At 38.5% G+C, this 24,144-nt stretch overlaps 1 protein-coding gene across 4 annotated transcripts in view; it reads right to left on the reverse strand.

Annotated features, from left to right (window-relative positions):
- NTNG1 (netrin G1) overlaps nt 1-24,144 on the reverse strand; it is a 321,825-nt gene that overhangs the window by 139,991 nt on the left and 157,690 nt on the right. For all 4 annotated transcript variants that reach the window (XM_047785162.1, XM_047785161.1, XM_047785158.1 and 1 more), the window contains exon 3: nt 14,174-14,814. In XM_047785162.1, the coding sequence (XP_047641118.1) occupies nt 14,174-14,814 (641 nt within the window). The remainder of the gene's footprint in view (nt 1-14,173; nt 14,815-24,144) is intronic.

A 24,144-nucleotide genomic window follows, 5' to 3' on the forward strand; every position in this document is an offset into this window, starting at 1 on the left:
ACTTGGCATTTCATTTTTTACATCTTTGCTGACTCTTCCATCACAATTTCTCTAGCTTAAAAATAAAACAAAAATATCCCTATCAATTCCAATAGAATAGCGAATTTCCTATAACCCTTAAAGATATACAGTACTCCCCAATGTTCAAAAATTAAGAGCAAGAGTTAACAAAAAAAGGTACTCCCTATCAAAGCTGGCCTTTTACTAAGATAGTCTCATTTTCTTCGCTCAATGTAGCAACGATACGGAAGGATGATAGCTAAAATTAGACCTTGCTGTGAAGTATCAATCTGTTCTTAGCACTGCAAATAGTTCAAACACACACACACATACACACACACACAATGTTTTATTTCCTTACATCATATGAAGTGTCCAATGATATTGGAGATTGTTACCTTACATGAGATCTGTTAACATGCTTTGAGGGTATTAATAGAGGGATTTTTTTGTTAAGTAAGTTTGGGAGGCTCTGGTTTAATAAAATGGAAATATCCCTTTACTATAGGACATCTCAGGGCCTTTAATATGTTGATATATATTGTGATTCTCGTAGCAGAAAGTATTGCAAACAACATTTCCCAAATGTCTTTGGCTAGTATAGTCTTTATTTGAAAGTAATTTTCTGAGAAACCACACATCAAGTATAATACTCTCATTTTGAAGATGAGGAGACTCTGCTTATAATGATGGGGACTTGCTCTTGCCTCACTGAGTTATTAGCGCAGCTAGAGCTAGAACCTATTTCTCTTGACTCCTAGCCAATGTTTCCTTCTAAAGTAAGATAAATAATGATTTTGAGATCCTACTGCTTTGCCCTCTGTCGTCTCAATACATTCCTAGCACATTATCAGTTGTCTTAAGCACCAGAAAGAGCTGACATGGTAGCTATTCCAATTATATAATATTGTGAATTGGGATCGATGGACCCAATTCACAATGATGTTTGTGAGGCTCTTATAGTACACATTTCAAACCTAATCTATTCATTCATTCAATTCAATGTTTTTCAAGTAGTAGTTTAGAAAAAACTCATTAGCCAAAGCACAAGCCATTTCAAAGTTTTTCCATGAAAAATGCCATTTGTATTTTGATAGGGACTGCACTGACTCAGCAGATTGCCTTAGGTAGTATGGTCCCTTCAACAATACTAATTCCTGCAATCCAAGAACATGAAATATATTTACATCTGTTTGTGTCATTTTTGATTTCTTTCATCAGTGTCTTATAGTTTTCAGAGTACATGTCTTTTGCCTCCTTAGGTAGGTTTATTCCTAGGTATTTTATAATTTTTGATGCAATAGTAAATGGGATTGTTTGCTTTATTTCTCTTTCTGATCTTTCATCATTACTGTATAGAAATGCAACAGATTTCTGTATATTAATATTGTATCCTTCAACTTTACCAAGTTCTTTGATGAGTTCTTATAGTTTTCTGGTGGCATTTTTTGGATTTTCTATGTACAGTATCATGTCAGCTGCAAACAGTGACAGTTTCACTTCTTTCTTTCTAATTGTGATTCCTTTTATTTCTTTTCCTTTGATGACCGAAGGTAGGACTTCCAAAGCCATGTTGAATAAAAGTGGTGAGAGTGGAAATGTTGTCTTCTTCCTGATCTTAGAGGAAATGCTTTCAGCTTTTCACTATTGAGTATGATGTTAGCTGTGGGTTTGTCACATATGTCTTTTGTTACGTTGAGGTGGGCTCCCTCTATGCCCACTTTCTGCAGAGGTTTTATCATAAATGAGTGTTGAATTTTGTTTTTCTGCATCTATTGAGATAATCATATGGTTTTTATCCTTCATTTTGTTAATGGGGTGTATTACATTGATTGATTTGCAGATACTAAAAAATCTTTGCATCCCTGGGATAAATCCCAGTTGATCATGGTGTATGTTCCTTTTAATGTATTGTTGGAGCCCTTTTGCTAGTACTTTGTTGAGGATTTTTGCATATGTTTATCAGTGATATTGGCCTGTAATTTTCTTTTTTTTTTGTAGTATTTTTATCTGGTTTTGATATCAGGGTGATGGTGGCCTCATAGAATGAGCTTGGTAGTGTTCCTCCCTCTGCAACTTTTTGGAAGAGTTTCAGAGGGATGGGTGTTAACTCTTCTCAAAATGTTTGGCAGAATTCACCTCTGAATCCATCTGGTCCTGAACTTTTGTTTGTTGGGAGTTTTAAAATTACTGATTCAATTTCATTACTAGCAATTGATCTGTTCATATTTTCTACTTCTTCCTGGTTCGGTCTTGGGAAGAGAGAATAAATTGTATTTCTAAGAATTTACTCACTTCTTCTAGGCTATCCTTTTTTTGGGGGGGAGGTATGTAGTTTTTTTAGTAGTCTCTTACAATCCTTTATATTTTTGTGGTGTTGATTGTAACTTCTTTTTCACTTCTGATTTTATTGATTTGGGCCGTCTCCTTTTCTTTTCTCAATGAGTCTGGCTAAAGGTTTATCAATTTTGCTTATATTTTCTAATAATCAGCTTCAGGTAGTTCCCTTGTGGCTCAGGGGTTTAAGGACATAACGTTATTATTGCTGTGGCTCTGGGTAGAGGTGTGGCACAGATTTGATCCTTGGCCGAGGAACTTCCACATGCCATGGGCATGGCCAAAAAAAAAAAAAAACCAAAACAAAAAAAAGACCAGATTTAAGTTTCATTGATCTTTTCCATAGCTTTTTTAGTCCCTATTCCATTTATTTCTGCTCTGATCTTTATGATTTATTTCCTACTAACTTTGGGTTTTGTTTGTTATTCTTTCTCTAGCTTCTTTAGGTATAAGATTAGGTCCTTTATTTAAGATATTTCTTGTTTTCTTAGGTAAGCTTGTACCACTATAAACTTCCCTCTCAGAATTGATTTTGCTGTATCTCATAGGTTTTGGATCACCGTGTTTTCATCTTCATTTCTCCCTAGGTATTTTCTAACACCATCCACAAAAATAATCTTAAAACGGATTAAAGACCTAAATGTAGGACTGAATACTATAAGGCAAAACACTTTTTGACATAAATTGCAACAATACATTTTTGGATCTGTCTCCTCAAGTAAAGAAAAGAAGGAAGTTCCCATTGTGGCTCAGTGGTAAGGAGCCTAACTAGTATCCATGAGGATGCAGGCTCAATCCCTGGCCTTGCTCACTGGGTTAATGGATCTGGCATTGCTGTGAACTTCGGTGTAGGGTGCAGATGTGGCTCAGATCCCGTGTTGTTGTGGCTGTGGTATAGGTTGGCAGCTGTAGCTCCAATTTGAACTTACCCTGGGAACTTACATATGCCACGGAGGTGCCCCTGAAAAGCAAAAAAAAAAAAAAAAAAAGACAAGAAAAAATAAACAAATGGGACCTAATTAAACTTAAAAAGCTATTGCACAGCAAAGGAAACCATTACCAAAAGGAAAGTCAACGTACTGACTGGGAAAAAATAATTGCAAATGATATGACCAGTAAGAGATTAACATCCAATATATAAATAACTTATCAACTCCACCTCAAAAAAAAAAAAAAAAAAAAAGAACCGAATAGACTTTTTTCCAAAAAGGAAATATGGATGGCCAACAGGCACATGAAAAGATGCACAACACTGCTAATCACCAGAGAAATGCAAATCAAGACCACAGCAAGATATAACCTAACACTTGCCAGAAATGGCCATCATCAAATAGAACACAAACAGCAAATGCTGGTGAGAATGCAGAGAAAAGGGGACTCTTGCACACTGCTGGTGGGAGCATATATTGGTGCAGCCACTGTGGAGATGAGTGTGGAGATTTCTCAGAAAACTAAAACAGAACTATGATATGACCCAGCAATCCCATTCCTGAGTATATATATGAAAAAAACAAAACACTGATATGAATAGATATATGTATCCCAATGTTCATAGTAGCATTATTTACAATTGCCAAGATATGGAAGCAACCTAAGCGTCTATCCACAGGTGAACTGATAAAGATGTGGTATATATACATACAATGGAATACTACTCAGTCATAAAAAGAATCAAATTTTGCCATTTGCAGCAACATAGATGGATTTGGATGGCATTTGAAATGTCATGCAGAGAAAGACAAATACTATATATCACTATATATCACTTATATGTGAAATCTAATAAACACAACGAATTAGTGAACAGAATAAAAAAGAACAAACTCACAGATAAAGAGAATAAAGTAGTGGTCACCAGTTTTGGGGGGAGAGGCAATATAGGGGTGAGGGAGGGTGAAATACAAACTTCTGGGTGTCAGATATGCTCAGATATATTGTACAACATGAGGAATATAATGATATTTTGAAAATAACTGTAACTGGAAGTAATCTTTTAAAATTATAAAAATGTTTAAATAAAAATTAAAAAGCATAAAAAAATTTTCCTTTTCTCCTTTGCCAATGATACTTTATTTTGTTTACTTATGGTTTCTTACCTATAAAAAGCAATCATGAATTTATATGCAGTGAGTTTAGTTCCGGTTAAGCTAACATTTTTTCTTCTACAAGTGGCTTAACGGGAGTTCCCATTGTGGTGCAGTGAATCCGACTAGTAACCATGAGGTTGTGGGTTCGATCTCTGGCCTTGCTCAGTGGGCTAAGGATCCAGCATTGCCGTGAGATGTGGTGTGGTCACAGATGCGGCTCGGATCTTGCATTGCTGGGACTGTAGTGTAGGCTGACATCTGTAGCTCCGACTCAACCCCTAGCCTGGGAACTTCCATACACCACAGTTGTGGCCCTAAAAAAAGTAAAAAAAAATAAAATAAAAGTGTGTTGATGAATTGCAATGTATACCTATATTGCTATGAAATCAATGTATCTATCTACACAATCAAATTACTATGATAAAAGACAGGACTTTAACACTTTTTTGTTCTTGTATTTGAAGAATGAATGTGTATGATGTTTCTACTGAACCACTGATCACATATAGCCACAAAAAGACCCATACTAAATATCAACCAATGGCCACGACCGCCTAATGTTTCAGGAAATACCTCTGATCCTAGGAACGAAACAAAACGAAACAAAACAAAAAAACCAAGGAGGCCTTCCAAAGATGCCAACCACTGAATTAGGATAAAAAAAAAACCATAGGTCCAGAAGGTGGACAGAAAAGTTGAGTACATCCCAGTTTCCCACTGTTTGGGCACAAAGATGTAGCCAGAATGCAACTTCCTATACGAATGCTGAGTTAAGTGAGGAAGGAAATTATCTCACTCTTTTATTATGTGGTATTCTGCCTAAAAATCCTTCAGGTTCTTAAAAAGGAGACATCTTTCCTTTAATGACCCACTAGTTTAAAAAAAATCTCTGGCACTGGGGAATTAAGGCTAAAGAGGCAAGCTCTTAAACTGGGTTGTTTTTCTGTGCACTAATGAAGGTCATGATTTAATTGGAGAAATTATTAGATACATTCTCTCCTATAATGGTACAAAGCTCAGAGGCAAATGAGCTGCTTATGCATATATTCTCTTTCAAGAAATCCTCAATGATTTAACAAATAGATCCCAAATTTAAAATAGCACTCTCTTGTCCACTTAACATGGGTGCAGACCATAAATCTTTATGTTAAGCATTTCCACTGGAGTTAAGTAGCAATGCTTTGTGTTGTTTTTTATTTTTAACATGGTTACTAAGCTTTTCATCTGAATGTTCTTATTTATTGAATTTCATTTTCCCTTTCAAAGGAGAGGAAATTAAAGTGAAAAATTTGGGGTGATAGAATGGTTAAATTTAACTTGGGAAAAAAAAAAGACTTGGAGGGGTAGGATCACTGACTGCAAATGTATGAAATTTTATTATATGAAAGAGGCAGCATACATTCACTACAGTTCCAGAAGAGAGAATGTTGACTAATGTGTGGAAGTTAACACGAAAAGCTGATTGCCCTCAACTGGAGAATCAACCTTCCTAAAATAAGTTAATGTACTTGGCCATTTCCGAGTATACCTATTAATGTTTATGGTGTGTTTCAGTGTTAAGTGGAAGTATTGCAGGTATTAAAGGTCTATGGGAACATATGGGAAAATTAATAATGAGAAAATCTGGTTTATTTTCCAACTCAGAAAATGAGCAACTATCATCATAATTCTGTTTCACCAGTGAAACACATATCTAACACAATATGACAAATTAGCCCAATTACACAGTATAAAGTTGATAAAGAAGTTAGAGTTCAGATAAACACATTGCAGTCTGATATAACAAAAGGCAGATTTCCTTTGTTATCTGAAAGTAGGGCTGTGAAACTTTTTGTGAGCTGAAATGGCATAAAGTAAAAAAGTAGTCTTTACCTTAGGACATACCTTGCTAACAGATGCATGGAATAAATTGAAATGGAACAGAGAACCTCACCAACATGGTTCAAAGCTATAGCAGCATGATGCTGAGATGCTGGGTGTAGTTCCTAGGGAAGGAGTTTGGCCATACTGCTCTCCCTAGGCTGCTCCAGCTGCACGGTGCCTCTAAAAGGGCTTGGTGCAGAAGTCACTATTTTTGCTTTTCTCCTTTTTAAATAAAGGTGACAATCCTTTTCAGACTCCTTTCGGTTATAAGCAAACAGGTACTAACGTAGATATTTTGTAAAAGGAAAGTGAGGATACTTGTCCGGGGTCAAAAATCATGGAGAGGATGGCTTCCTAAATATTACAAGAAGAGTAGAGCCTCAAGACTAATTAATCCATTGTTGCCTTTGGAAGATGGCTCCTTTGGAAATGCAAATCAAAACTACAATGAGGTACCACCTCACACCAGTTAGAAGGGCCACCATAAATGTTTACGAATAACAATTTCTGGAGAGGGTGTAGAGAAAACAGAACCCTCCCACTCTGTTGTTGGGAATGTAAGTCGGTACAGCCACCATGGAACACAGTATGGATGCTCCTCAGAAAACTAAATATAGAATTACCATATCATGAGGTAATCCCATTCCTGGGCATCTCTCAATTCAAAAAGATACATGCACCCCATGTTCCTTGCAGCACTATTCACAATAGCCAAAACATGAAAGCAGTAAAAATGTCCATCACCAGATGAATGGATTAAGAAGATGTGGTACATATATATGTTGGAATACTACTCATCCATAAAAAAGAATGAACTGATGCCATTTGCAGCAACATGGATGTGCCCAGAGACTATCATACTAAGTGAAGCAAGTCAGAAAGAGAAAGACAAATACCATATAACTCATGTGTGGAATCTACAATATGGCACAAATGTACCTATCTACAAAATAGAAACATAGAGACATAGAAAACAGACTTGTGGTTGCCATGGGGGTGAGGGGTGGGAGTGGGATGAACTGGGAGTTTGGGGTTAGTAGATGCAAACTATTACATTTAGAATGGATAAGCAATGAGGTCCTACTGTATAGCACAGGGAACTATAACTAAAGTCTTGGGATATACCATGATGGAAGATAATATAAGAAAAGGAATGTATATATATGTTTGACTGGGTTACTTTGCTGTACAACAGAAATTGGCACAACACTGTAAATCAACTATACTTCAATTAAAAAAAAAGATGGGAGTTCCCGTCGTGGCGCAGTGGTTAACGAATCCGACTAGGAACCATGAGGTTGCGGGTTCGGTCCCTGCCCTTGCTCAGTGGGTTAACGATCCGGCGTTGCCGTGAGCTGTGGTGTAGATTGCAGGCGCGGCTCGGATCCCGCGTTGCTGTGGCTCTGGCGTAGGCCGGTGGCTACAGCTGCGATTCGACCCCTAGCCTGGGAACCTCCACATGCCGCGGGAGCGGCCCAAGAAATGGCAAAAAGGCAAAAAAAAAAAAAAAATTTCTGGGTCTACTATATATGCTGAGTTCACTTCAGGCTAGTGTGGCTACAAGAGCATAATGAAAAGAAGATATGAGATTTGTAATTAGCAACCAGATTTTTGTCACTTTCTCATACATTGAACTTTTTTAAAAAAGTCACAGAACTTCTCTGATCCTCAGTTTTCTCATCTGTAAAATGGGATTAAGCAGCACCTGCTTCACAAATTACTTGTGAGGATTAGAGAAAAGAAGCTATCTTACAAGAACCTTGCAACCTCAGTGCTGTACAAATGTAAAGCATTATTATTTAAATACTAATAGGGGCTATTAGAATTAACTCATTTCCCTACTTTATGATGTTCTATTTCTGAGTTTTTTCTTAACTTCCTTCAAAAAGTAGCTCTTCAATGACAATATTCCACAGAATTATGTATATGTTCTATAAATGATCATAGTCACTTATAAAATTATAAGGGAAAACATCCTATCATATCAACATCATCCATTTCCTAAACTTCAACTATCACATGTAAGGCAACAACTTTCAAATCTACTTTTCCAGTGCAGATGTCTCTCTGGAACACCTGAGCAGGATTTTAAAATCCTTAGCTGGACTCTCCTCTTGGATTCCTCCTAAACCCTTCCCTTCTTTGAAATCTAATTGGCTCCCAGGTTCTATTCACTTTGTAAGCCAATATTAAAACCCTTATGCTCTGATAGCTTTTGTGGAATTTGGACAGCTTTTACAGACTCTCCACTTGAGCATCCAGACTTAAGAGTTCCAGTTGCTCCACAATTAAGCAATGTGACAGCTCTCCTTGGCTCTCTCTGTACTTCCTTGCTAATACAGCCACACTAGACTATTCATTAACACCATTGCCTTAGAATGCTTCTCACCTGCACTTAGTTGGTATGTGAGAACCTATATAATTTTAGATTTCCTAGGACATGGGGGTCTCAGAGGCCAAGATGCAGGAATCCTTCAAGGCTTCTTGGAGGTGCTGAAGATCCATGGGGAGAAGACAGAAGGGTATCTCCCAGGATTTGTCAATTCTACCAATTCCTCACTACCTAGAGTTCCTCAAAATGCTGTACAGTTTGTAAGCATAATTTGTAATCTAGAATATCCATTCTGCACTGGCTGCATGGCATTCTAAGGCACATATTCAGGATACCATGCAAATGTCACCCTCATCAAAGATCTGCTGGGCTTCCCAGATTAAATTAGTATCTCCTGCCTGGTTACTGCACACTTTACACAGGCACATGGTATAAGCATTTAACCCAAGCTGTCAGGTCACTTTTAGTTTCCATGTCTGGGCCGCTTCTGGACATCAGCTTCTTGAAGGAATTGACTATGCCTCCTGAATCTCCACATCATCACTGCCTAGCCCAGCATCTGTCCCAGGGCAGAGGCAAAGTCTTTCTGAGTAACAGAAAGAAGGAAGATGTTAAGAAAGCAGAGTCTGTTAAGCAGTAGTAAAGCCCAATCTCAAGAATTAGAACATTGAGGAGAATGAACAAATGCCTGGATAAATGCCTCAAAAACATTCCGCAGGATGCCTCTCACAGAAGAGGGTAAGAGTAAATATTTTGGTGGATTCATTCAAATTGCAGCTAGGAAAAAGACTATGAGAACTTACAGGATTAATGCAAGGCTTTTGACATTGGCAGAACGCTTCTGAATTGCATGTGTTTTCCAAATTATTTGAGATAATTTGAGGAATGCTTATGCTTTATGCTTTTAAACTTCCTCAGGTGTTCTTACTTACCTAATATCACGAAGTTTTGCACTACCTTGAAAGCCTTGCTTCAAGAAACTGAATTTCAACCTCACTTTGCTCTAATTAGGGCAAATACCAAAGCAGTGACATTTAAACAGTGAAGGTTTACAAAAATTAAAAAAAAAAAAATCAGATTCCTTCTGAGGGAGAGAGTGTAGGGGGCCTTTCTCACTCCTGACACCCAAAGAGAATGTTTCTGTCCCCGGGCCTTTCCAGGTCCTGGGATTAGGCAGGGAGGCAGCAGTTCTGAGCTGAGACAGCAGTGAAATGAAGAAAGCACTGAAAGTGTTTAAAAACAGAGCTTCTGTGCTCGTGCTCCCTGGCTCCTTTCTTAAAAGATAAATGGAGGTATACAGGGAAAAGTTAATTCTGTAAATAGCAATTGACAGCCAACTGCCTATAAGGAGCTTGGGTGGGCCGTGCAGGGGGTAAGAAATGAGTAAACACCATTGAGAAAAAAAATATATTGATAATTATGATTAGGAATATTGCATGATAAAGCAACTAATGGATATGCGCATTAGAGTTTTCTAGGCCACTGAGAAGGTTCTTACAATTCTGTCCTAACGCCCTTGAAGTTGAAAAAGAATTTCTATTATCTTATGTCTAAACCTGGTACCTTGATACAGTGCTGACAGCATATCTTACAAATAAATGGGCATATTATCAAATGTTCATTGGTCTTTCAGATTTAATAATTATCACAATAAATCACACTACTTCCTTGAAACTGTCCACCTCAAAGAAACAATAAATAATACTGAATTTTTATTCGAGCAAGTACATACATCTGACAAATATACTGTTCACTTTTCAATTAATTTAAATCTGCAAAGTTTAGACAGAAACAAGACACTTAAAAATCAAAACTTCCAACTGTATAACTAAGAAAACATTTTGGACATTATCTACATTTAACAGCCTGGGCATTTAACTCCTTGTCCGTATAAAAAGACATTCAGAACAAACATCTATTCTTCATTTCTCCTTTTACCCCCTCATCTGGGTAGGTTTTATTTATGTATTCGACGACCTTTTTGGCCATTAGAACCATCTTGCTTCAGCAGTTAATTAACACAAGTACCATAATTTAATACAGTTAATGCTACTTGATGCCCTTTAATGTACCTTCCATTAGTAATATTATTGTAGTATTACCCTGTAAATTAAAATGAGATCAAGACTAAGAGAGCCACTCTTTAATTAAGGTGCTGGCACACTGCACTCGTCTATTATTCACTAGAGAAAATCACCCTGATTTACTGAAGCAGAACGTCCATAAGTCAGAATTAGTCCATGCAGATTATTAGGTTTATTGAACAATGTAAGTACCACGGAGTCGCTGAGATTGCCAACAGCCATGTTTCCTCTTTTTCCTCCATTATCTTAATAAATATACAATAACAAGGAGTAAATGGAAGCAAAATTAAGTATGGAGCAAAAGAGGAATAAAACTTTTAGGATGTGATTATAGCTGTCACCAGTAAACTAGCTATCAGGTGTGTCACATGCTAAAAAGAACATAAATGCTATGTTAGCTTAATGACAATCAAAACATTTTTAATGCCAAAAAATACTAGCCAGTATAAAACATAAAGGCCAGGTCCACATGTGCACAGAAATAGAGACTGGCATTCACAGTAAGTCAATTCAAACAAAGACGCTCTACTCTTTTGCTTTATAGCTTAATGTTTCAAGGTGAAAAAATCTGCAGTATTATCTGTCCACTATTACATGGAAATTTACCCACTTTCTCCAAATCGCTCATGGGTTCTCACATTACGGTGAGGGTAGAGGTAGAGGGACAGGTAGACACATCACAATGATGATCAGATGTAGACATGCCAAAGGAAGTTCAATGTGGCAGTCATTTCACGCACGGTGGAGGGGTGGGCTGATGGAAGCAAAGGCCTCAGTTATGTTTTAGAAAGTTTATATTGTGATATTCTTGAAAAGAGACCTTTAGAACTTTCTTTTAGAGATCATCAATTCATGCTCAATTCTCCTCCAGATTATTTGCTATGGAGGAAAAAAACAACCCAGGATTTTAACCCAACTGAAATTTTCAAGGGTATGTCAGTTTCTGGGCTGAAAGGGCCACGCACCAGGCAACAGCTCAACTGTTCCCTTTAGCGGCACCATCTTCCTTATATAACTTAAAAGCTGGAGACACGCCCGAACCATCAGGCCTTGCTTCTTTAGTCCCTCCCCGAAGACTAAAAATACCCCAGCCATCTGGCGCCGAGCACAGTCCATGCCAGCAACCGTTTTGTCCTGAGGAATTTGGACAGAGTTTGGAGGTGACTGAGTGGGTCCTTCTGGAAGGGTCTCACCTCTATTGGACCTTTTTCTCTTGCCCAGCTGCTTCCTCACCAGCTTACAGTTGACTGGTGAACAGGAAAAGACAGTGGAGGTGAGTCCCAGAAAGGGGAGGAGGGCTTCCAAACTCCTCAGACCCACTGAAATGCAGCTGGACGATACTATTAGGATGAGGGATAAAATAAAAGGATACATCAGGTGGGATTCTACATTTCTAACGTGCCACCTTTGAGAGAGGGTAGGTCTGATTGCAATAGAGAATGCACAAAAATACCCATAGCTTTAAAGTGTATTTTACACTCTCTTAAATAAGCAGAGGGAAAACATGAATATTCAATGACAGAAATGAGCCCCGACAATGGTTATTTCCCAACCAAAAAGCATCACAAGATTGCCTTATTTTCTAAGTGGAAAATAAGAGTTTTAAGAGAAGTTGAGTTGTAAAGATCTTTGCTTGGATTAAAGATTTCTCAAACTGTAAAGAAATTCAGATGACTCTACCTAACAGTATGGATCATACTAGGATTCAAATTCAAATCTCAATTTATTAATTTTGACATCTGTTCTTGTAGAGAAGCATAATACTTGTTACTTTGTTGTGGTATGTTATTGTTAATGATATCAACATCATCTGTTTTTGCACACATTCCCAAGAATAAGATACTGGAAACTGACCTTCTTTTGCTAAAATATCCACGAGTACAATAGCTGCATTTTATTATAAAAGGCACCCTCATATTTAAGGTCATAGCTCCATATTGCTCCTTTGTCACACCCTGGGGTTATATGAACCCTGGAACTCATAAGCTTAGTATTGTGCCTGTGCATATTTCTCTCAGAAGTATGATTCTGCCTTAAAGATAACTTCATCAAACTTCACCTTGGTTACAAGTTTTTAAAGTGGCTCCATAGCTGAAGATTCTTGACCCTTCCATGAAACACATGAAGCTAGAACAAAGTTGATAGTAGGTGGTCAACAGTTCCTGCCATTCTCTGTAAATAAGATTCCTTTAGGTAAAATTCTGAAACCTTTACCACCAAACTGAGGTCATGCCCACCACTCAATTCTGTGTGCCCACTATGGTCCACCCTTAACCGCAATGGCCACTTCTTCTGTCTAGTGCACAAGTACAATAATACCATTATTAAAGATGGATTGAGACAGCTCTCTGAAAGCCCAGGTAGTCTTAACACTTCCTTAGTCTCTAAGGATTACGCTGCCCTCAGAGATGCTAGAAGCCAGTAAATTTAATGAATTCTGCCTTATCTGTTTAGCTTTTATGATTAATTAAACCTACATGATATATGTACTATTTATATTCTTATCCTCATATATTTTTGCTTTAAAGCTCCCTTGGCATTTTAAAATGATTATTGCTTTGCTATGCTCCCCCCCCCCACTGTGTTCCTTTAGTTTCCCAGCTAATTATCTCATGCTTCAACTTCCATCAGTTGGCTATTCTGGTAGCATACCACTCTTAAAAATCCAGTTGAAAATTTCTGTGTTGGTGGTCCTGGTCTCCTTATTCAAGTTTTTCCATTTAAACATCTTCAAAAATTCTTGGAAACTTGCTTAATTGTCTCTGGTATATTATCAAAACAAAGCTATGCTTGACTGTGACCATTAATGTATTTAAGCTCTGGTCCATCTATAGGTGATCTACGAAATGAAGGCAGTCTGACTTAAGTTTATATTTTAAATGACAGTTTTATGATAATAACATCTAAAACCCTAAAAAGTAGAGCTTGGCCCTCTTTAACAAAGGCGCTGTGTTTCCTAAATTCTTTTGGCTCTGACTTAATAAATGTAAAGAGATACAACTTTCACTTCCGGAACTTTTTTTGTACAACATAACAAAACATAAACAGAGAGTTGCACTATGCTGAAACCCTGTCTGGCATTCAAAACCAAGAGTAAGATGCATTTCTTGTTTTTTAGTCTCTTTTACAGAGCTGGCTTTGTTCCCCCTGGCTTCACTGCCTTAAAGACATAAACCACCCCTTGACCTAGGGAGTTCCCTGTGGGGTTTTTTTTTTTTTTTTTTGGCTTTGGTTTACATTCTAAGAAATCCTGCCAAGTTCAGGTTCAGTGGCAACAAGCCTGAGATCACAAACTACTGCTGAGTTAGAAGAATCTCAAATGCCTCAAAACCTACCTCTAGGATGGTGTTCCTGAGAAAATGTTGCAGAAGAAAGTGACAAATGTCACTCTACAGCTGCAGGAACCAACAAACTGGTCTTTTCTTTTGAACACACCCATTCTCGTTCACGTCAAACAGTTGTTTTCTTACCTTCCATGCACCTTTATGTCGGAGATCGCATAAAAGTAGCGTGCCAAGTGTAGCTCATCTACAAATATTTCCCCGACGGCTGGTCTCAAAAGCCTTATCCTCAGGTCTGTTACCGTAAAGAAATCTCTGAGTTTCTTGGTTGTATCCAGTTGGCCGTAGAGGGAAGCCATATTGCGTAGCCAAGGTCCGGCAAAAAACGCGAACCTGTCTTTGATTTCAAAGTGGATTATTTTGCTATTGGTCATATACCCCGTGGAGTACTCTTCCGTGCAAATGATTTCTAAGACTGTATGCTGTGATAAATCCTTCACGGATTTAGGATCCATGTGAAAAGCATCTAAGCAGTCTGTGGCATAATACTGATAGGGCTGCCATGTTCGTCCATAATCAAGAGATTTCTCCAGGATCATCTGGTCTGGACGCCCGGACTCAAAGGTAATAACTATGTTGTCTGTGAGCTCAATAGTTTTACTCCAAGACAGAGTGATGTTAACTTGGAGAGGCTTGGGATACTCCTTCCACGTAGCAGACTGCCAAAATGTGGAGGGATGTCTTCCTTCAAAATCAAACATTAGCTCAGGTGGATGTGCCAACTCTGGGGTGCTTGCATCACACTCGTTATTGCACATGTAGGGGTTGCCCTATGGAAGAAGAACAAAAGAGGGTGCATCAAAACACTGGTTTGACACAAGTCTTGCCTACTGCTGTGCTGACTAGGAGGCTAGGAGAAAAAGGAAAAAAAAAAACAAAGAAACCTGTTTGCAGTAGTCATTTTTATTTGCCCTAACTGGATTCTCCTCTTTAATAGCTTTTTTTTTTTTTTAAAGGCAATATGGCAATTTTCTCGTCTTGTTTCCTTTCATGGTCTTTAAAAAATGAAAACAGTTTATTTATCCCATATGTGTGAGACCCATAATGTGATCCCACAAGCACAAAGACGCTGAGCAACTGTCTAACAGCTCAATACCTCTGCGTCCTCTTAAAGAGATGCTATAGAAAAGCAAGGAAATTCCTCCACGCCTCAAGGACGTTCCTCAAGAGCCCAGTTTTTGAAAAAGTCGCTTTTCAGGCAAAGCTTTGGAATTAGCGATGAACCACAGGTACCCATGTCTTGTTTGGGAGACAATACCTCCATACAACATTCAGCTTCTTTTTGCTTCACCTTGAATCCATCATACTTAACCGGGTGCCTGCTTCATAGAGCCTGCTTTTAAAGCATTTACTTTGTTCACCACAAATCATTAAAATGTGGTACACTACAGGCTCTGGGGCTTGGTCCAAACATCTGCCACCCTATTAGCTGGAGACAAGGGGACTGCTCAGGAAAGGCTTGGGGTGGAGGTGGGCTCCAACTTATCAGTACAGGAAAATCCAGCACTTAATTAGAAGGCTTTTGCAAAGAGTCCCAGCCACTTGATGTGTTACTCTGTGCTGGCTCATGGTCAGCTCTCCATGGAGGTTAGCCATTATTATTATTTTTTTTTTTCCCTCACACAAAGCCTAATTCTGTCACAGTCCACTCACACAAGAAGCTGGAAATAAGTCTCCTTGCCATAGCACAACAAGTTATAACACCACTTAGGTGAAACCACATGACTGCACTCAGGTGTCATCGGTAGACTGATTCTTTGGCAAACAACTGGCTCCCCCGTTTTGCTTTATTTTGTGTTTAAAAAAAATGCCTGGTATCATTTGGAGTCAACTATTCAAATGTGTCCCAATTATCTTGTATTGGGTAATTATAAGCATGGATGGGTGAAAGAATCAATTCTCTGATATTGTCCTTAGGCTTTCTCTTATCACTACAATTAGATTTTTTTTTTCTTTTTCATGAATTGAGAGCTTTTCATCATACCTGCAGAATGCATGAGCTGGGTCTGAAACAATGAATTTATACATTAGACATCGATGCTCAGTTACCAGCTGATGCCTGTGAAATGTAAGATGAACATTGGAGAACTGCTTTGGCCTCCCTAGAGGCAACTTTCTCCAACCTAGTCAGCTGATATTTTCACTCTCTCTTTGCCATTAATGCAACTGAATCCAAGAGCTGGCAACAGGTTTGGGGGACTCAGTATAATTGAGATGGGGCAGGAGAAAGGAGAGAAGGTACATTATTTGAGGAACAGAACTGTTTTAAAAATATATTCAAGGCATCAGTGATAATGGAAATGTTTCTGTTCTTCTCTCTCAAATTTCAATTCCCTATTCCTGATCCCAGCGTCTGTGGCACTATTTATAGTATCCCCTTCAAAATGAGCCAAGGGGGGAAAATAAATTTCTGTTCCAGGTGGAATAAATCACCAAATTTATTATTATTTAAACTCTTTAAAGCATACCAGAGAGCCAAATGCATAGCTCTGCAAACTGGCAAAGGCTTTTTATGGAGGGCTATAAATATTGTGGAATCTGTCAGGATTTATAAATTCTAAATATATGGAAATGCACATTTTACTGGAAGGGGTCAGATTTACACAAATCACACCTTCATTTGAAATTTACTGAAAAAATATGGTCACTTCAAAATCTATCAGCATGTAGCCAGCTGCACAATCATTAGCTTGGATGCTACCACCTTTCTCCTGACAAAAATGTCTTCATCTGAGGTCAAGGGTATCAAAACACAGGAAATCAACTCTGCAGGATACACCAAAGTGAGTTATGAGACATTTGTACTAAGTCCTGTTGAAAGATGGCATTTTTCTTCTTTTTTTCCCTTTTTTTTTTTTTGGCTGCACCCAAAACATGCAGAAGTTCCAGGGCCACAGAGCTAAACTCTTGCCACAGCAGCAACCCAAGCCACAGCACTGACAAGTCCCTAACCCACTAAGCCACCAAGAAACTCCAGAAGATAGCATTTCTTTGACTTCCAGGGCTTCTCAGGTGCTGAGACAAAGAAGGAGGCACAGATGGATGATTCTGGGTATGGATCAATTTACTAGTAAACCTGTCTTAGAAAATATCCTTGAAGGTAACTGCGTGAAAAGCATTCATTCCTACCTTTGATAAAAGATGTTGACAACCAGCATTTATTTAGCATTTATGGAACTTATGGGTTAGCTGCTTTACATACATTATCCTGGTTAATCCTTGTCAACCCTACCTTGCAGAACAGGAAACATAGAGGCATTGAGAAATGATAAGTAACTTGCCAGAGGTCATATAACAGAATGAGTAAGGGGTGGAGCCAGAATCTACTTTTCCTATGCCTGACCTGGCCCACTCAACTCCTAAGCCAATGAATTTCCCCATGGTGCAACCTAGTCTTAGAAACAAGAGTAGGCTGGTAGAAAGGAAGGGCCTGTGACCAAAGGAGTCTGGAAAACACCAGCCTAAGGTCTTGGCTCCTTAAAGAACCCTGATGAACATTATTATACACATGAGATGCCTGGGAGTTAAGAAACTTCTTCAGCTTAATGTATTACCTACTTTCAGAAACTTATTTAACTCTGGAACTCCTTTTTGTTTCAGCAACTCCTATTCATATACCACGTAAGTGGAGTCCTGGAGAGCATTCTTCGAGCTTGTCTGCTTTGTATTACTCTTAAAATTGTAAAGGTGTAGATGCCAAAAAACAGGGCACAGCCCAAAGTTTTAGTTCTTCAGTGAAGACATGGCCAAACCTAGCACTGTCTCTGCTTCTGTTCCAGAGGGACATCCTTCCTCTTGGGCCGAGGAGAAACCAGCCCAGGACAAATGCTTACTTTAACATCAACTTGTCAACCATCAAAATGCATCCCAAGAAAAGGGGAGAATTTCATTTCTTTGCACTGATATGGTGCTTTAGGCACCCGAAAAAAATGAAAGAAAATCTTCGTGCTTCAATAATTATGTTCTGACTGCCTGCTATTATTATATTTAAGACGTTTGTACTGGCTATCACGCTATAACAGTAAACAAATGTAAGTCCTTGTTTTCAGAAGAACTTCCATCTTAGGGGAGATGCACTAAATAAACAGATACATAATGGTTTGTGGTGTTATATGATGATAACTGCTATGTAGAAAAACAAAGCCCATTAACAGGGAGAGTGGTGTTGGAGAAGGGATACTGACTGCACTTTTATATTGGGAGGTCGGAGAAAGACTCTCCTGGACAATATGACATTTGAGCAGATTAAGAACAATTCCCAATTTACACAGGAGATAATCATAGGCTGACCAAAATAACAGTTTCATCCTTCATCTGACTCTACTCCTAGTGATAATTTCAGCAGCATAACAATTTATTGAAATTGATGGGTAAACAAATCATTTCAAATGAGAATCTCCTCCAAATGACTGAAGATACCAAAAACCAAAAAACACACAAACACAAAACTGAACTGTTCTTATGTCAAAGCATCATGCTCTCTTAGGAGATTAATGATTTGATGGTCATTAACAGAACTTACTGAGAAACAAAGACACTGAGAGAAAATGAGCAGAGAAAAAAAAATATATTCTGGTGCCAAGAAGAAACCCTGAATATAAGGTGAAAGGAAAAAAAAAAAAAGAGAGAGAGAGACAGAGAAAGAAAAAGGCTGAAGACGCTGAAAATCTTACCATTCTAGAAAGAGAAAACTTGAGGACATATTACAGGCCAAAATATTTACTGGGAATATTTCACATGGGTGTGAGCTACAGTACTGTTGTTAGAGAGAACTATCCATATGAAAACAGCTGTTTTTTTTTTTTTTTTGTCTTTTTTGTTGTTGTTGTTGTTGCTATTTCTTGGGCCGCTCCCGCGGCATATGGAGGTTCCCAGGCTAGGGGTTGAATCGGAGCTGTAGCCACCGGCCTACGCCAGAGCCACAGCAACGCGGGATCCGAGCCGCGTCTGCAACCTACACCACAGCTCATGGCAACGCTGGATCGCTGGATCGTTAACCCACTGAGCAAGGGCAGGGACCAAACCCGCAACCTCATGGTTCCTAGTCGGATCCTTAACGCTGCGCCCGCCACAACGGGAACTCCCAAAACAGCTGTTGTTAAAGGGATTAGATTAATTAAGTTTTCATCTACTTCAACCACACCCTAATCCTCTCTAATACCATTAACAAAATTTATATAAGAAAAATAACTTCTTACTTGTGAAAGCAAAGAACACTTCTTGCTGCTAAATCTAACAGATTCAGGCATTAGCAAGTGTTAAGTAATTATTTTGTGGCCAGCAGGCAGCCTTAAATAGTCTTAATTTAAGTCCTACAAGCAACGGATCCTTAGCTGATTGTCTATGGACAAAGCAGAAAATATTTATGACTGTGCTGATAATATTTACACCATTAAGAGTTGCCTAAGTAATTAAACAGATATTGCTACTAAATATTTCCATAACAATTAGAAGATTGTGATGCTTAATTTCATTTAAAAATGTTATTATTTTACCTCTGGAGAAATGAAGTTAGTTATTAATTAGCACTTTGCAATCAAAGTAGATTGTTGTTATTCTTCTTTAATGGGCTTTCAGAACTTAGAGACATAAAATTTTAGACATGTTTTATTATTTCTATTGATAGAAGTGCTTTCCTTCTGACAAATGACACTTTGCAAAGAACATCCTTTCACCTAAGATCTAGACCCTCCGGAGGGATTTCTTTTAAAAAAGAAAATCCTACCTAATCAGTATACAATGTAATACTTGTGGGTCCTACCATGTTGAACTTGCCTTTCCAAGCTTTACCACCTGGCAGACTATTGGGAATGACAGTTGGAACTACAGAGAATTCTCATGGGAGATCTGTTACTGAACTGTACGTTACACGCCAAGCAGGCATGTACTTACATGTGGTTGTGAGAAGCATTTGGGTTAACACTTAACATAGATTGTGAAAAACACTGAGCCAGGGCTGCCTCACACCCATTTGCATCTGGCTGGTCTTTGCTTGTTTTATTGGTAAGTGGCAATAAAAAGAAAAAAAAGACACAAAGGCACGGGGAGTAGAAACTGCCTTCTGGGGTAGCACTCCCCACCTGTCCCCTCTATGAAATGGACATCACTGTGAAATAGATATCTCTATGGCTTTGCAAAGCAAGGCTTTCAAAGGGTGAAGAAACCGGTAGCACAGGCCCTTGCTCATCTCTTAGAGAAATGGACCTTGAGAACAAAGCTTTAGCTGCCAGGCTGGCCTATCACCATCAGGGGGTGGCTTCCTTTTCTGCTCCTTCAATACCACGTAGTGGGAGACAAGCAAGCAGGAACAGTTTCTGGGAGGCTGGGGATTGACCTCTTTGTATCAGAGGGATAATTTTTGCTTGGAGGGCCCCCCATTCTCAGTTCCTTCTTGGCACTTCTTAAAATTTCTGGATTCTTGCTTGACTATAGTAATAGGGAAAGGCCGCTCTTTTAGGACTTCTCTGATGAAATTCTGATTGCTTTGCGCATGGAAGATAATGTTTATTTAGTCATGCTGAGGTGTCCCCTTCAGGCCTTACAGCTTTGTTACCAACACTGGAGAGAACGGAGGGAAATCAGAAGCAGAAGTGAGTACAGACCAAGAGAATGGACATCGTTTCCAGAAATCTGAAAGATAAATGTCAGCACCAACCAACACCGACAGGCTTTAGATGAGAAGAGCCCAGAAGGCAGTGTGTTTCCTGTTGTTCATGTGCTTCTTGGGGAACAAAGGGCAGCAATCTCACTTTGTAACCTGCCTTATTCATTGGCAAGTTGGGGCCCAGTGTGGGCATATACAGGGTAACAGTATAGCCTAAATATTATGGCACTGTCTCATAACATTCGGAAAAGCAGTTTGAAACCGCTGTTACAAAAGTACCTATGTGTTTGTCAGAGCATGAGTCCCCACTTTCAGTTTGGGAAGTATGGCTAAATAAGAATGATTACTGATCTAAGAATGACAAAGAATTTTGCTTTTGTAACTCCAAAGGTAAAAACTGACCACTCTATTTTCTAATGAAACTTCTTGCTTATCACAAAGATTCCTCCCAGCCAGACACAGGCTTAAAACCTGACTGAAGCTGTTGCTTATTTTCATCTGCTTGCTGACAACACTAACTGCATTGCGGACTATCTTCACTCAGGAATAAAGACAGGAGGGCTTAACCTTTCCACAGTAAGAATGCTAGAAGCCGTATCAGAGATTATGGGCCGTAACAGACACCTGTATAAATCCCCACAGAGGATCATGGCCAGGATATTTAACCCACGAAGGCTGCAAAGGTCAAGAAGACCCCATGTCTAAGAGGCAGCCAACAACATTCTCAAGCCACAAGCCACAAAAATGGATTCCTATATAGCAATCTAAATCATTACTTTGCATGTACTGAAGAAGATATAAATATTCATAGAAACAAGTGGATTTGAAAGTGAATATAGCAAAAACACTGTAGTAAGCTAACACTGCTGTAACTGGTAAGGCAATGGCTTTTTACTATTTATTTTCTTAAAAAATATCATTTATAAATCTTGGGTGCAGTATTTTGCCTTAAAGACGTTCTCAAAATAGGCCAGAAGATAGGCATTTAAATGGTAATAACACAAAGCTGAAGCAAGCTGTCAGTAGTTTAGGTTAAAGTAACTTAAAGAAACAAAGCGTGTATAATCCACAATGGTGGGAACGTTCAGAGTCCCGGCACCATCATGCAATTGTGAGAATTCCTTTGAGTGTTTTGAATCCTGAAAGGTCTGACTTCATTCTCAAAAACTGGGTCCTTTTTCCATCACATGGGAAAGCAAGTCCAAGATCTGCTTGAAGTCCATCTTCTGAACACTACCGGCTCTAAGAGAGCACAGGACGACCAAAGTGTCCTCTGTTGAAGTGATCACTTAATCATGAGAAGCAGGGAGAGGTCTTCCTAATGTCACACTCAAAAGAGACTGCTTTTTGGTGAGTCTGTTCTCATGTTTCATACTCCTTATTTCTTTCAAGCACCTCTCTTCCAAGTTCATTAGTACATTTACCAGGTACCATTGCTACTTTTCAAGCACTGTGAAAAACACAGAAATAATACAATAAAATGTTTACAGTTCAGTACTGAAGATTGGACCTAAACAAGCAAGGTGTTTCTCAAATTGGTTATTCATGCTCTTAGAGCATCAGGTGTCCTGGAGAGTGAATGCCTTCTAGGAATTTCACCCCTTGGTATATAATTAAATATATTTTATATTAAATCAGATATTTTATTGAGTAAAATGCAAAAAAAAAATTGTGAGTGTTTTTAGGGAAACAACAGAGATATTTCATGCATGGGGCATATCTGAAAGTATGTGTCAACAAACCTACCGCACAGGAGTAGGAAGGAGGAAGTGTCTGGGGGGTTCTGCTTGGTGATAATTTATCCCCTTCAACCACCCTTCCTGTGTATGATATTTCATCCAAACCACCCTGGAGTAGTTGCAGCACCACCAGCCTTATCAAGACTGAGAACTGAGTTAACCATCTCAGCATCAAATTCCAGCCTGAAAGTATTGGCGGCACTTCAGCCCTATGGTAAATCGGTGGCATTCTCCATACACTAAAATCTCTATATTCCTAAAAAAAGTGAATTTGTCATCCTTCTTCCACCAAATCGTAATATATGCTATGTACTGCAATGGTAGGTCAATTTTAACATGCATAAGAAACACCTGGTGAGTCCAGTCCCAGCTCAACAGGAATTCTGTTTCCAAAGATTGGGTTGAACCCAGGAACCTAATTATCAAGGATTCTAGATGATATGATCCTGATGTAGATATTCTGTACACCACACTTACATAAACAGTGGTGTATTGTTTATTAAGAACCAAGACTCTCAGTTCGATCTGCCGAAGTTTGAATTCTATCTCTACCATTTAGCTATTAGGTAATTTTGGACAAATTTCTTGATTTTTTGAGCCTTGAGTTCTTCTTTAAATTCATATAATATTATGTACTCCATGATGTTAATTTGAGATAAAATTACATAATGCATGTTAAGTGCTTAGCATCTCCTTGGCATGCAGTGAGTGTTCAATAATTAGTTAGCATTAAACATGCTCCTCCTCTTGTATTCCTTGACTCTGAGAATGACACCAAATTCTCCCATTTCCCAAATGGGAAACCTGGGAATTATTTTATAATTTTTTTTCTTTTTCTTCAATCTGTTCACCAGCCAAGTTCTCTAGATGCAACCAATCACCACAGCTTTGCTCACACTGCCAATGCTTTCTTTAGTTTTTTAAATACTTAAAATATTTAAAAAATATCCTTCTCCCGAATTACCGTAATTGCTTCTTAAATGTTCTCTCTGTTATATTGTCCTCTTATAACCTGTTCTCTACATAGCTGCTACAATAATCTTTCTAAATCTAAATCTAACTGCATCACGCCCCCTCCTAAAGCTCTTTAACAGATTTCCCATTACTGTCAGGAGTACAATTCAAATTCCTTAGCTCAGTTTGTAAGATCCTTCAAGATGTGGCCTCTGTATTTTTTATATTTTTTACTCACTCATGTTCATGAGTCAATCATACCAAGTTATGAGTGTGTGTATCTACAGTGGACCATATGCATTATCATGCAACTCATCACATTAAATTCCAATTGTTTATTTTTACGTATCCTCCACCAGATTTCTATGAGAAGAATTGGCCCATAATAAGTATGCAGCAAAAACTAATGGATCTAATACAAAGAAAACAGAAAAACAGGAAAACCAGGAGGAAACAGGACAAATTAAGTAGATTTAAAGTATGGAATAAGATGGAAGGATTTGCCCATAGGTTGGTGACGAGGGATCAAGAGATAACCAAGCTTAAAGAACTTCCTAGCTCCTTAAGTTGTAGATGGAATTTGTCTGATGTAATACATTGTGTTAAAAAATAAATAAATAAAACCCAAGAAAAACAAAAGAGTACAACTGCAAGTGTGGAGTGCCTCTGTGTGATTGATACAGTTACTGGGACTTCTGGTAAGGTTGGAGGACAAGGACAAATGGCATGAGCTGCAATTATGTCCCAGTCCTTTCCTGGTGTTCATTTGATCTTCATTTCTCTCCATCAGTCACGGCAGTATT

This window comes from Phacochoerus africanus, chromosome 6 (assembly GCF_016906955.1).
Source record: "Phacochoerus africanus isolate WHEZ1 chromosome 6, ROS_Pafr_v1, whole genome shotgun sequence".
Lineage (NCBI taxonomy): Eukaryota > Metazoa > Chordata > Mammalia > Artiodactyla > Suidae > Phacochoerus > Phacochoerus africanus.